We start from the raw sequence: 13982 nt of genomic DNA, 5'->3' as shown, positions 1-13982 counted from the left end.
TGTTCTTAGTTATTATCTTGAATATTATTATAGATAGAGATAAACTGTAAACAGCAATAGGAGGTATTGCCCTTTATAGTCAATTTTTAACAATTTTTCGTAAATCTTAATCTTTTACAAAAATCTTCTCCTCTGATACTACCTAGCCAAATTAAACCAAACTTGGCCACAATCATCATTTGGGTATTGAGTTATAAAAATGTGTGGCGTGACCCAGTCAAACAATTAAGATGGCCTCCACAGCTAAAAATAGAACATAGGGGTAAAATTCAGTTTTTGGCTCATAACTCAAAAACCAAAGCATTTAAAGCAAATCTGACAGAAGTAGAATTGTTTATCAAGTCGAAATCTATCAGCCCGCAAATTTTCAGATGAATTGGACAACCTGTTGTTGGGTTGCTGCCCCTGAACTGGTAATTTTAAGGAAATTTTGCTGTTATTGGTTATTATCTTGAATATTATTATAGATAGAGATAAACTTTAAAATACAATAAATGCTGTCAAAGTAAGATCTATGAATAAGTCAATATGACTGAAATTGTCAGTTGACCTCTTTAGGAGTTATTGCCCTTTATAGTCAAGTTTTAACCATTTTTTCGTAAATCTTAGTAATCTTTTACAAAAATCTTCTCCTCTGAAACTACTGGGCCAAGTTAATTATAGATAGAGATAATTGTAAGCGGCTAGAATGTTCAGTAAATTAAGATGTACAAACACATCACCATCACCAAAACACAATTTTGTCATGAATCCATCTGCGTCCTTTGTTTAATATTCACATAGACCAAGGTGAGCGACACAGGCTCTTTAGAGCCTCTAGTTTTAAAAGCAATGTATTTGCATAATAATAGTCTTTTTAGTTAGTAAAATAAGTTGATGTTTTGTAGGCAGAAAAAGATCAGGAAATAAGAAAATATATACAGCAGAATCCAAGAAGTGTACAGTAAGACTGACTGATATTGGTACTATTAAAAACTTGAAAACATATGTAAACAAGACAGAGAAAAAAAGAAAAAGAAGGAAGATATGTGTAAAGAACTTGTAAAAAAAAATGTTAAATGTTAAAGGGGCACTAGCTGTCAAATTCATGTTCACCGATTTTACTTAATTTCTAGTATTTGATTTATAATAATGAATAATGTTAACATTTATCCAACCTATTAAAAGTCTACAATAGATATTAAGAGGACACGGTATAAAATTACATAGCTTCATTTCGTGTGTTCTCAGGCTAGACCGCCATCTAATTAATTATTGAGTTGACCTCTAAAGTCATTCAATGATCATATAAGCGATGTAAACATAAATATAGATATAAATAGATCAAGCAAATTTATGCTCTTGGATTATTCTAGTTAATTTTATATTATACTGTGGATTTGTTTATTTTCGTGGGTACCAATTTTTCGTGGATTGAGGAAAACTTACATGTTCATGGATATTTAATTTCGTGGTTTTGGAGAAATCTGCATACAAGCCAATAGAAAATTTGGTATCATTGAACATTTAATTTCGTGGTTCGTCTGTTCCCACGAAATCCACGAAAATTGATATCCAACGAATAATAATGAATTCACAGTAGATGAAAAATTAATGTTTATCATCGGTTTTTTTTCTGTGGATCAAATCAGTCAATCAATTGATTTACCTTTGTTTCACTTTCAATGTTGATATTCTTTTCCTTTAAATAATTTTACACATTCAATTCATGTGTTATCCATTTCAAGCTAAGGAGTTAAATTGAAGATCACATTAATACAAATTCAATGAGGTTGAATTATTCACTTGCAAGTGAATAATTCATTATCAATGATTTTAGCTTATTTTGACAGAACTAAATCATACTGGCTGCTAAATGCTAAAAGCGAATTATTATTTCACAATTTGTATTTCATTAGTGATTGAGCCAAAAAAAAATATATAATTGTTTTTTTATATATCTTGTAGCTAGTGCCCCTTTAAGATTTAAATAAGTTTGTCTGATATGAAACAACCAATTCAGGATACTTTGTGTCATATTTCAAATAAGTTGAATGTATATCTACTTATGATAAAACTATGGTATTGCAAAATGTTGTAAATTTTTTTTTGTCTTATTGATGAAAATCGATAATAGGAAAAGTAAAAAAAGCCTGTGAAGTAAGAATATAAGTAAATATATTAATATATAACAAAATCCCTTCAAGAAAATATTGTGACCTTTAGTTTAGTCATGCAGTTCTATGACAGCAGAACTTTTTTATGTTATGCAACTTTACCATAAGTTTGACCAAATACAAAGCAAATGCAAAGCAAACAATAAAAATCAGGAAAGAGAACACATGGATGTATATTAGTTCTGTTTGACTTGAATTTACATTATTATTTATCTGAAGTTTTTTCAATTTTTCAATAGATAGACTAAGTGTAAATGTTTGTTATGTCTGCAAATTTTCAATATTATTTTTTCATGGAGTAAATGAGTCTGCATTGCAAACAAAAGAGTGTATTACACAGTTCTTTCCATTAAGTTCATATTTATTCATTTATGCACAAAAAAAATCATAATTATGAGTACTGTTTTTCCACTGTGTATTGTATACACCCCTATATCATGTATATAGTATAAGAAGCTTGAGAAAAAAGTTTCCATGTGTATAACAGGGACATATCCGAAAAGTTACAACTTCATAAGTTCAAATTCAGTAAGGTTTTGCTTGAGTCTGATTTTTTTAGCAAGAACTTAATATACAGTCAGGGGCATTACTTAAACAAGTAACAATTAAAATTACCTATACAAGTAATGTTGAAAACGAGGCTAATTTAAATATGACTTATATAAGTTATTTTTCTGAATATTATGTTTATAGGTGTCCAAGAATACAGATTTTACTAGCTTCACATAATTTTCACAGTTATCGGGTTATTTTTCCCTTGATATATAAAAACTAATTCTTCAGAAACACTAATTAACTTTCCAACGCACTTATCTTTCATACCGACGCTTCTGGGTCAAAGATTGGTCTCTTGGGACTATTAAATTATCATTTGCCTCTAAAATCTTGAAGGTAGACTGATATAAATAGATAGATACTTGTGAATTAATTAAGACCTGAAGTTATTTATAATTTGTAACCTAAATCAATTACATATATGCCTTAGATAAGTGTAATTGCTATTTTTTTCAAAAATGTTTTAAATAACTTATTCAAGTAATATTTTTGCCATTATTTTCAAAGTAACCCTTTATCTCTATACTCCTTTTAAATCTGATTAATTCTTTATTTTATGATATAAAATGTTGTTTAAAATCATGAAAACTACATTTAGTCTATGTTTCTATTGAAAATTAAAATAACTCTTTTAAGTAATTTTATTATTTTTAAAATAAAAAAATACTTATATAAGTAATTAAAAAAAATAACTTGTTTAAGTAACGCCCCTGACTGATATATATAAAGAAAATTCAAGTCAAAGATGACCTTGATTTTTGCAATGATATATATATATAATACTTTTACTTAATCATTCTCTTGGATAGCAAACTTGTCAAATTTTCAAATTGAATAAAAAAACAAACAAATACTTGTGTTTAATGATCTTCATACTGTTAGCGTTCAGCCAGGATGAAGAGATTATGCCCAAAATTGTCTCTTTATTGGATTGAATGAAAGAGTTTTTATCTTTAATATGAGAAAAGTAGGAAAGTTATAGATACACTGAAAGAGATTGAACCTTATAGTTATTTTTAGTTACAGTGAGGATAATGATATAATAAAGACTATCTTGTGACTTTAATATTTTATTGTTGTTGTTTGTTTATATAAACAATGTATTAAGTTTCTGTGAATAGGTATAGTTTCTTTATTTATTCCATGTTCTGTTACATTATCAGTTTTTTTGTGGACCTTCAGAATTGGTGGATAATCTTTTGCAACATAAATGTCAAAATATTCACGCATCATGCATCTTTAACTTTATTTTTCTTTACCTATAATATGAACCATAATATATATAGATATAATCCTTTTACCTCATCATTCTGCTTGGATATACAAGTTGTTTAATTATTGAATCGAATAAAAGACAAATACTTGTGTTTAATGATCTTCATACTGTAAGCGTTCAGCCAGGATGGAGGGATTATGCTCATAATTGTCTCTTTATTGGATTGAATGAAAGAGTAAGTTTTTACGTGTCCAAGTCATTATAATGTTAGAGTACAGCTAGGATGAGAAATAAATGCTACAGTGTTAAATTTAAAAACAAAATTGATTAAGAAATATATATATTTTAACATCTGAAACAATGATAAAAAATGAATCAAAAGTAATAAGGATATTTTGTTGTATATATATGTACATAAATCATGTAAATATATATATATGTTGTATTCAAGTTGCAATTTTGTACATGTTATATCATGTACAGAAATATTGTACATGTTATAACTTGTATATAATTGCAAAAAGGCTTGTTATGAACTGTACAAAAATACCTCAAACATAGTATAACATGTACAATAAATTGCTTAAAAATGGTTTAAACTTTACAAAATTTTAAAATGAATTAAAATAAAGCTGCAAATACATTTAAATTTTACTGACTAAAACAAAAATAAACTCAGAATGTAATTTTAGAGCACAGTGATTAGAAAGTTTTAGAATTATTTGTATTGCTTCACGATTCATGTTGGCAAAATATGTTTTCATAACATGTTTTAAGCTCACCTGGCCTAAAAGGCCAAGTGAGCTTTTCTCATCACTTGGCGTCCGTCGTCTGTCGTCCGTCGTTGTTAACTTTTACAAAAATCTTCTCCTGTAAAACTACTGGGCCAAATTAAACCAAACTTGGCCACAATCATCATTGATGTATCTAGTTTAAAATTTGTGTTTTTTGACCTGACCAACCAACCAAGATGGCCGGCATGGCAAAAAATAGAACACAGGGGTAAAATGCAGTTTTTGGCTTAAAACTCAAAAGACCAAAGCATTTAGAGCAAATCTGACAAGGAGTAAAATTGTTTATCAGGTGAAGATCTATCTGCGCTGAAATTTTCAGATGAATCAGACAACCCATTGTTGGGTTGCTGCCCCTAAATTGGTAATTTTAAGGAAATTTTACTGTTTTTTGTTATTATCTTGAAAATTATTATAGATGGAGATAAACTGAAAACAGCAATAATGTTCATCAAAGTAAGATTTACAAATAAGTCAACATGATCAAAAAGGTCAGTTGAACTCTTTAGGAGTTATCGCCCTTTATAGTCAATTTTTAACCATTTTTTGTAAATCTCCATGATCTTTTACAAAAATCTTCTTCTCTGAAACTACCGGTCTAAATTAATCCATACTTAGCCACAATCATCATTGATGTATCTAGTTTGAAAATTGTGTTTTTTGACCTGGACAACCAACCAAGATGGCTGCCACGGCTAAAAATAGAATATGGAGGTTAAATGCAGTTTTTGGTTATTACTCAAAAACTAAACATTTAGAGCAAATCTGACAATGGGTAAAATTGTTTATCTGGTCAAGATCTATCTGCCCTGAAATTTTCAGATGAATCAGACAACCCATTGTTGGGTTGCTGCCCCTAAATTGGTAATTTTAAGGAAATTTTACTGTTTTTGGTTATTATCTTGAATATTATTATGGATAGAGATAAACTGTAAATAGCAAAAATGTTCAGCAAAGTAAGATTTACAAATTAGTCAAGAGAACCATATGGTCAGTTGACCCCTTCAGGAGTTATTGCCCTTTATAGTCCATTTTTAACCATTTTTTCGTAAATCTAAGTAAACTTTTTCAAAAATCTTCTTCTCTGAAACTACTAAGCCAAATTTTACCAAACATAGCCAGAATTATTATTAGGCTATCTAGTTTAAAAATTGTGTTTTGTGACCGAGCTAACCAACCAATATGGTCGCTACGGTTGAAAATAGAACATAGGGGTAAAATGCATTTTTTGGCTTATAACTCAAAAATCAAAGCATTTAGAGCAAATCTGACAGGTAGTAACATTGTTAATCTGGTCAAGATCTATCTGCCCTGAAATTTTTAGATGAATCGGACAACGCGATGTTAGGTTGCTGCCCCTAAATTGGTAATTTTAAGGAAATTTTGCTCTTTTGGGTTATTATCTTGAATATTATTATAGATAGAGATAAACTGTAAACAGCAATAATGTACAGCAATTTAAGAAGTAAGTCAAAATGACAAAAATGGTCAATTGACCCCCTAAGAAGTAATTGTCCTTTATAATCAATTTTTTAAATTTTTCATAAAATTTGTAAATTTTTACTAACATTTTCCACTGAAACTACACGGACAAGTTCATTATAGACAGAGATAATTGTAAGCAGCAAAAAATGATCAGTAAAGTAAGATGTTCAAACACTTCACAATCACCTTAACACAATGTTTTCATGAACTGTCTGCTTCCTGTGTTTAATTCACATATACCAAGGTGAGCGACACAGGCTCTTTAGAGCCTCTAGTTAATATATATTATATTCAGTCCACCGTGGCCTATAGAAGTTTTATGCTGTTTGACCCACTGCAATGATGAATTATAAGAATTAGTTATAAACTGTTTATATTTTGTCATTGTTAAAAATAATTGGATATATTAAACGATATTTTGTTGATTCTTGATTAACCTTCAAGGGTCACATTAAAGACCAAATGTTTGAACATTCAAAGAGTGTTTTAAAAACACTATCCACATGATTGTCTGAAGGTTTGCTATGGTGTAGAAGCATCTTGAAAACATATCTGCTTCTATCCTTTTTCCTTTTTGGGGCGGGCAAGAATATTATTCTTAATAGGGAACTATAATTAAATAGTTAGGGAAAAAAAGGAAAAGGGATATTGCAATTCTATCATGAATAAGCTAATTCTTCATTTAAACTTTGGTCATGATGGTGAACCCAGTGTGGTTACCATTGCGCCCCAGACCAAAGTTCATTTAGCACTAAAAAGAAGTGAGTTTTTATTAGATGTTGTTAATAATTATATGCAAATGCAAAATGAAAATGATGTAATAGAAATAGAAATTATTTTATCGGAGTATAATCGCAATTTTACGTTAGGCTTTTTATTTAAATGCTTAGTAAATGACAATAGTGAAGTAAAAAGATGCAGAGAGGGCAAAACAGCTCTTCTTGTTCCACTGATTGAAAAGTTCCAACTGGAAACAGACTTTGTTAAACTGCTTCTGCCACGAAAAATCAGTGCAAAAAATGCTGTTGCAATTCATTCGCTTTATATCAAACCAATGTATCGTTCTGTCATTAATGAGTTTTATTTACTTAATTTACATGGAGTTAATTCACAGGGACATATAAGTGCAGAAGATTTTATGAGGTTATTGCATGAACTTAAAACCTGTCATGCTCATTATTTAGTGCACATTTTACCAGTTTGCATTTGTTTGAGATGCACTGAGTATAGACATGAAAGACTTAATCAGCTTTCAGAATGTACCTATGCAACACCTTACCATGGTCCTATTACAAATAGCCCTTTTCGTAATTTACCAGTAGGACAACAACAGTTAACAGGTGGCAGACCTGGCTAATGGTATTCTGTTATTCCATAGTTTACATGTATCACATGATCACATTATTTTATTGTTATGTATTTATTATGCTAATAAATTATTTTAATCATATATAAGTTTCTAGTAGTTGTTGATTTATTGATAGAAGAAACATACTAAAAATAATAAAACAGAAAAAAAGGATTTGAACATGTTGAAATGGCCATATTTTTAATGAATCCTTAAGAACTCAAGGTCTGTTGATTATACGAATCAGTCGCTAAAAGGAAATAAAGGAACAACAAAAATACTAAACTCCAAGAAAAATCTAAGTAAAAAAACATCGCAAATAGCCTGTCCAAAACAAAAGTTTATAGAAACGGACAAACTGATAAACAATTGACATATTCTTAACTTGGTACAGGACATAATTTAAAAAAATGGTTTGAGTTCCACCAGGTTTATGCTTTTTATTGTTTGTTATTGTCTTGATGTATTATTGTGTTTCATTTAGCTTGTTGAATTTGTTGCTTTGTTGCTTATATTTTTTTACCTCATTTGACAAGAGACAGTGCCCTTTTTTCAATTTTTGTATTAACGTGGACTGAGACTCTCCTTGTTGGGGTATTGTAAAGTTTCTCAACATAACTCAACATAACAGTTTTATTTCTTATTTTCCTCCTTCCATAGTAATAAACTCTAGACATGAAATAACTTTTATAGTTGGGTAAGGTTTAATGATTGCCAAATGATCTACTATCCAGCCAAAGAAAATGAATATTACAGTATAGCCTTCATCATGAAAAAACTCTTTAATCGTACTGAAAGCAACAGTAATATACCGCCATAGTCATAAATCTAATTAAACAATAAAAAACAAATCCGGATTACAAACCAAAACCAAACAATCAACTACAAGAGGAAAACAATAGAACAGCAAAACAACTGAACTACAACAAAAATAAACGCCTAGTTGAACATACATATAAGCTGTATAGTCAGAAATAACATTCAGAGACACAGTTGAAAGAGATTATTCAAAAGTTGAGACCAAGTTAAGGATAAACCTTGAATGAGAGTATAGGATATTAAAGTACACAAAATATCAGGACCCTATCATTTCTGTCAGCAGAACAAGTGTTCTCCATAGAAAAAAGATCAATTTCAACGAGTGAATCAGCCATATAATACCAGTATTAAACTTCAGCTCACTTTATAGACCTAAAGTTATAACACAAAGTTATAAGCTTTCGCCGAAAAATGAAGGGCTTGTTTTATGCATACATAAAAATTGATAGCATGTAGAAATTCCATTACATTTCATAAACAAAGTGTCCCCAGATTGCTTGTCTGGATGCTTCTTCAGCGAGAGCGCACAAATGAGTTCATAATTGTCAATGCCCAAATTTTGAAATGTCGACTTATGTGTAGAGTTGTATAACTGAATGCAAGCGTTTGCTTGGGCTACTAACTTTTATTATGGTTTATATCATTTTATTTGTTTTGTTTTGCACTTATCTTTAACGGTTGACATTCTCAGTCATACCTCCAGTGGATGAGAAGGTAAACATGCTTAAGTGGAAGGTTCTGAACTACATACTAGAGTGGTAAACATGCATATTATATATAAAAACGTGAGCATCGGTAATTTCCTCCAAAATCACACGTTGCACTGTCGTCATCATTTTGTCCACTATAGCAAACAAAGTTTACCTTACATTTTCCGCCCGTGTTGTTTAACATATTACATATTACAGCATTTTTAAAACAGTTCGTGACTGGGGTCAGACCAAGATAACCGTTTATAACAAAAATCGCTGCAAAAGTGATAAAAATGAAGCTATTCTGGGTTTATCTTCATCATTTACGCTCAGAACCTTATATTAGAAAGCTAAGGATGTAAAAAAACAAAACAAACAGTTGAAGTGCCAAAATAACACACAAAAAAGATAAAATAGTCGAAGGCCAGCTGTGGGGACATCACAATAAAGCAACCAATTACATCACAATTAATTATGTCATAATGAAATTATCACAATTCGGAAGACTTATCCTTGGTACCTCATTTATAAAATATATAAAAATAAATACCTGGATATCAATGCATGTTAAGTTATGTTTTAAAATATCAAAATAAAATGAATTTGCGATTTAGACAATATTCAAATTTAACTATTATGTGGAATGTCACTTACCAATTGAAGGTTCGTTAAGTAGAAGTTTCAGCTGAATATTTGGTTATTAATACCTGATTAATTTAATCACCAATAATATAAAGATTACAATTAAACCTAAGTGTATTGTTGTATGAATTGAAGTATGTAGGGAAACAATGTATAGTCTGATATATCATTTCGTAGATTTAGCAACAAAAATGCCTGTACGTTTCTGAAATTTGAATTAAGTACAAGGCATTAACACAAACTGATAACGTATACTTACATGACTTAAGTGTACATCTATCTATTTGTTTTGGTTTTCATTAATCTCCTATTATTGATCTTCATGTAAATACTGATGAGAAGCTCAAGTGAAAGGTTTTTAACTCAAATATTGTCATTCAAATCTGAACATGCTTAGCTGATATATCACAAATGTGTGTCTATAGAATCTTTTAAGTTCGGAACAGTTAAATAAAATTAGAAATGTATAATGATATTTTTTTATTGAAGCTGTAACATTAATAATTAAAGAACCAAATAATCTAAAAGTGATACAATTATTCAAGCGTTTTAAAGACAAAATGTTAATCATAAAGGCGCTTTAAATGTTAAAATCACGTAAACGTTTGACATTTCATAAATTCATCAAATATAATTAAAGCATTTGAAGGACGCAGACTCTTTATGATTACAAAATGGCGCAAAGTTGTTTTTACTCTATTGTAATATTACAATACATCAACTGTTCGTGTTTTCTTAATATAAATGATAATTGTATTCAAGGGAAATAAGCATACCAGAAGAGGAGGAGAAACTTGGTAACTTGAACGTTATTTAATCTCTATATATAACTAGTTTTGCTAGTTTTATTTTGTATGAAAATATGTAAACAAAATATGAATTGTTACCAGAGTTCATGTCTGGTTTTCATTTAAACTTTCTCTCGTTTTTTCAAATACCATGTTCCATGTCTTTTGACCTCATATAGAGTCCTTAGAATAGAAGACATTTACTTTAAAGTGTCAACACATACTATAGACAAACCATAGGCATAAAATAAAATCAAATAATTTTATTGGTGTAAATTCCTATACAGAAATGATACCAGCCGACATTTACAAAATACAAATACAAATACAAAAATGAACAAACAATCAGACAAAAACAAAAAAACCAAACCAAACATATTTTCTCAATGATAAGAGATACATATTTTATATTTACATTGCGTGGAGGTGTTATTCATACAAAATTATTAATTCAAGCCATTAACAATTAGCATTAATACTATAAAAGTTCTTAACAACATTATTTTTGCTTTAAATGAATGTTCAAATCATACATATCGCTTATTCCAGCTACACTTACAGTACTAATGTCTGTATCATTACTTTTCAGAATGAAACTAAACTTATCTTGTTCACACATATTAGCAAAAGATGGAACTATATCACTTAAATTACAAAAGAGTACATTTCTATTAATTTCTAGCGCTTAACATTGGATGAGGCATATGTACAATATATATACTGCCTGGTACAAACTATAGTTTTATAGTATTGAAGAGGTTGCTGATGCCTGAGGCAATCTCAAAATGTCGAAAAGAATATCAATCCTACTAAAACCACATAATACCTACAGATTGAGAAATAAAATCCCACCAAAAGTCGATTAGTATAATAATGATAAACTATTCTACATGCTGATGACAGTTTATGAATGTTGTAGGACATTCAATTCTAGTGCTTGTTTCAAAACTTAAATGTAAACTCTTACTCGTGATTTTCGTGATCAAATCAAAATAATGATCGCTAAAGTCGCTAAATTTCATCTTCAAAATCGATTATCAAAGGTACCAGGCTTATAATTTACAATTTACTATATTGCATTGCGATCAACATGTTATATTTTTTTTTACTAAAACTTTAGCATTTTTTTCATGTATCAACTGTTTTTGTTCAAACTGATCAAATTTATAGTTAAAACTCGAGCCGATTACATTTAATTGAGAATCTTTGAAAGCTAAAAATTTAGCCTTGAGTTTTGAATGTAAGATTTCAGAAGGCTAAAAATTTAGTTTATTGTATAAATTTAAAAGTACAATATGACTTAGAACAGGGAAATGCTAAAATATTAGTATGTATATTATTTATTTTCTTTTGTTATTGCAGGAAGAATTTGAAGGTAGCTGAGAATTGTCTTTTTTTTTCTAAGAAAAATTGAATTAAACTGTAGTATTTAAAAGTTTGATGCAATTTCTCTAAACAAAAAGAAATTCATTAGATTTCAGGCAAAAAACATAGAATTTTAGCCAATTTGCAAAGATTCAAAACAATCCATTTTGAGAACGAATATTGCAGAGTATCAAAATTTATTGCAGTCCGTTATATATGAAAGATTTCTAACGCAATACAAATGAATTTTAAATTTGCAACTGACAAAAAATTGTCTTGATATTATCTTACTATTGTGTGATTCTACTTTATAAACGATTGACTCATTTATGTGTACGAACTGCTAAAAACAAATTATTTCGTTATAGATAAAAATGAAATAAGACAAGAAATGTATTCTGTATTTCTTAAAACGGAATTCAACTCTGCCAACTTTTTAAATAGTTTTCACTTTACACAATTTCGAAAACATGATAAGAAACCCATTAGATACACTACCCATATAATCATCTGCAACTGTAATATCAAATATATATAATTAAAGTTGTAAATGTATTTATCATTTACTTTATGACATTGCAAATACATTATTCTCAAGGTAAAACAAGATAGCACTCAACATTACTCTTTCCTATCTCACGTTAACATACAAATTTCAGAAGTAATCCGTCTTTAATTTAACAACACCTTTTTAACTATGGCGTGAAGCAAGTATGAACATGATAAGCAACCGAATCATTATACAACCCAATCATATAATCATTTTAAATTTCAAAATAAAAAGATGCAATTTTGATTATGCTTTAATTTTATGCATTCATATTATATTCATATTTCATTTTTAAAGGTCAACGTACTGAAGAGATAAAAACACAAGCACGACACTCAATTTATATAAATACATTAGTGTTAGCTATATCTTTCTAGTAGAAAAGATTAAAAAGTGAAAAATGATAAAAAAAAAAAAAAAAGGTAAATATCTATGTAAGAATGAAACAGATTTCTTCGTTTAATAAAAGCAGCAGAAGTATACCGCTGTTCAAAATTCATAAATCGATTGGGAAAAATCAAATCAGGATAGCAAACTAAAACTGAGGGAAACACATCAAATATAAGAGGAGAAGAACCACACAACAGGAACGCAACACTAAAATGTAACACACACAGAAACGAACTATAATATAACAATGAGCATTTTCCTGACTTGGTACAGGTCATTTTAAGAAAAAAATTTCAGTTAACTATCCTATATCCGATAACTGTAAACGGCAATAATCATCAGTGAGCATCAAATAAACAGTTTTTGATGTCTCTAGACTGATGTAAGCACAGTTCTCTTGATAATGAAGTTTAATTAAATTTAAAAACATAGATATTAACCGTAGATATAAATTATGCTGAGGGATACTATACCTTTTTGTTTGGGATATTCTTAAAATGCTGGACTGATTGATCGACACAATATTTATTGAGTCTGTAGGATTGAAATTTCACTAAACAGTGGGTATCAAATGAGTACTGATTGTGCATTCCTACTGTTTGATTTAAATTTGTACACGTGTAAAGCAGATTTTTTTTAATGTACCTTTTAAAAGACAAAAAATAAAAAGCATATTTCGAAACTCTTTAATTTTTCTTAGATATTTTGATAATATTCTACCATTTTATTCCCATAATTCAGTTAATACTTGCATCTCATTTACCCCGGTGAAACTTGAAATTAAGGATACTGTCGGTATTAAAAGGGCTGCGTCATACATTGACACTTTCCCCAAGACTGACACAGATGTACGGCTTCAATCTTAATTTCATGACAAACGGGACGATGTTAACTTCCAAATTTTGATTAACCAGTTCTTATCAGTAACATACCCTCTGTCCCATCGTACGATGTATACACATCTCAGTTGATCAGTTATGCTAAGCATGCTGATACTACACGGACTTAAATACAGGAGTGTGCTCCTTACAAAGCAACTTCTCTATACGATGTGCTTAGCGTTTGATAAAGGATTGCAAAGTGGATATGATGAAACTTTAGGTTGCTAATCCAGTGGTCGGGTTCAGGGGGTCAAATATTTATTTCAATATTTCCCTCTACTTATCTTCTTGAGTATACCAGTTT

At 29.5% G+C, this 13982-nt stretch overlaps 1 protein-coding gene across 3 annotated transcripts in view; it reads left to right on the top strand.

Moving 5' to 3' along the window:
- LOC143051776 (uncharacterized) overlaps window positions 1–7658 on the top strand; it is a 41033-nt gene extending 33375 nt beyond the window's left edge. For all 3 annotated transcript variants that reach the window (XM_076224703.1, XM_076224702.1, XM_076224701.1), the window contains one exon: window positions 888–7658. In XM_076224703.1, the coding sequence (XP_076080818.1) occupies window positions 888–1045 (158 nt within the window). In that variant the 3' untranslated portion in view covers window positions 1046–7658. The remainder of the gene's footprint in view (window positions 1–887) is intronic.
- Window positions 7659–13982: the final 6324 nt, after the last annotated feature.

This window comes from Mytilus galloprovincialis, chromosome 11 (assembly GCF_965363235.1).
Source record: "Mytilus galloprovincialis chromosome 11, xbMytGall1.hap1.1, whole genome shotgun sequence".
Classification (NCBI taxonomy): Eukaryota; Metazoa; Mollusca; class Bivalvia; order Mytilida; family Mytilidae; genus Mytilus; species Mytilus galloprovincialis.
The sequence above is the reverse complement of the archived record's forward strand: the minus strand, read 5'-3'. Positions and strand labels throughout refer to the sequence as shown.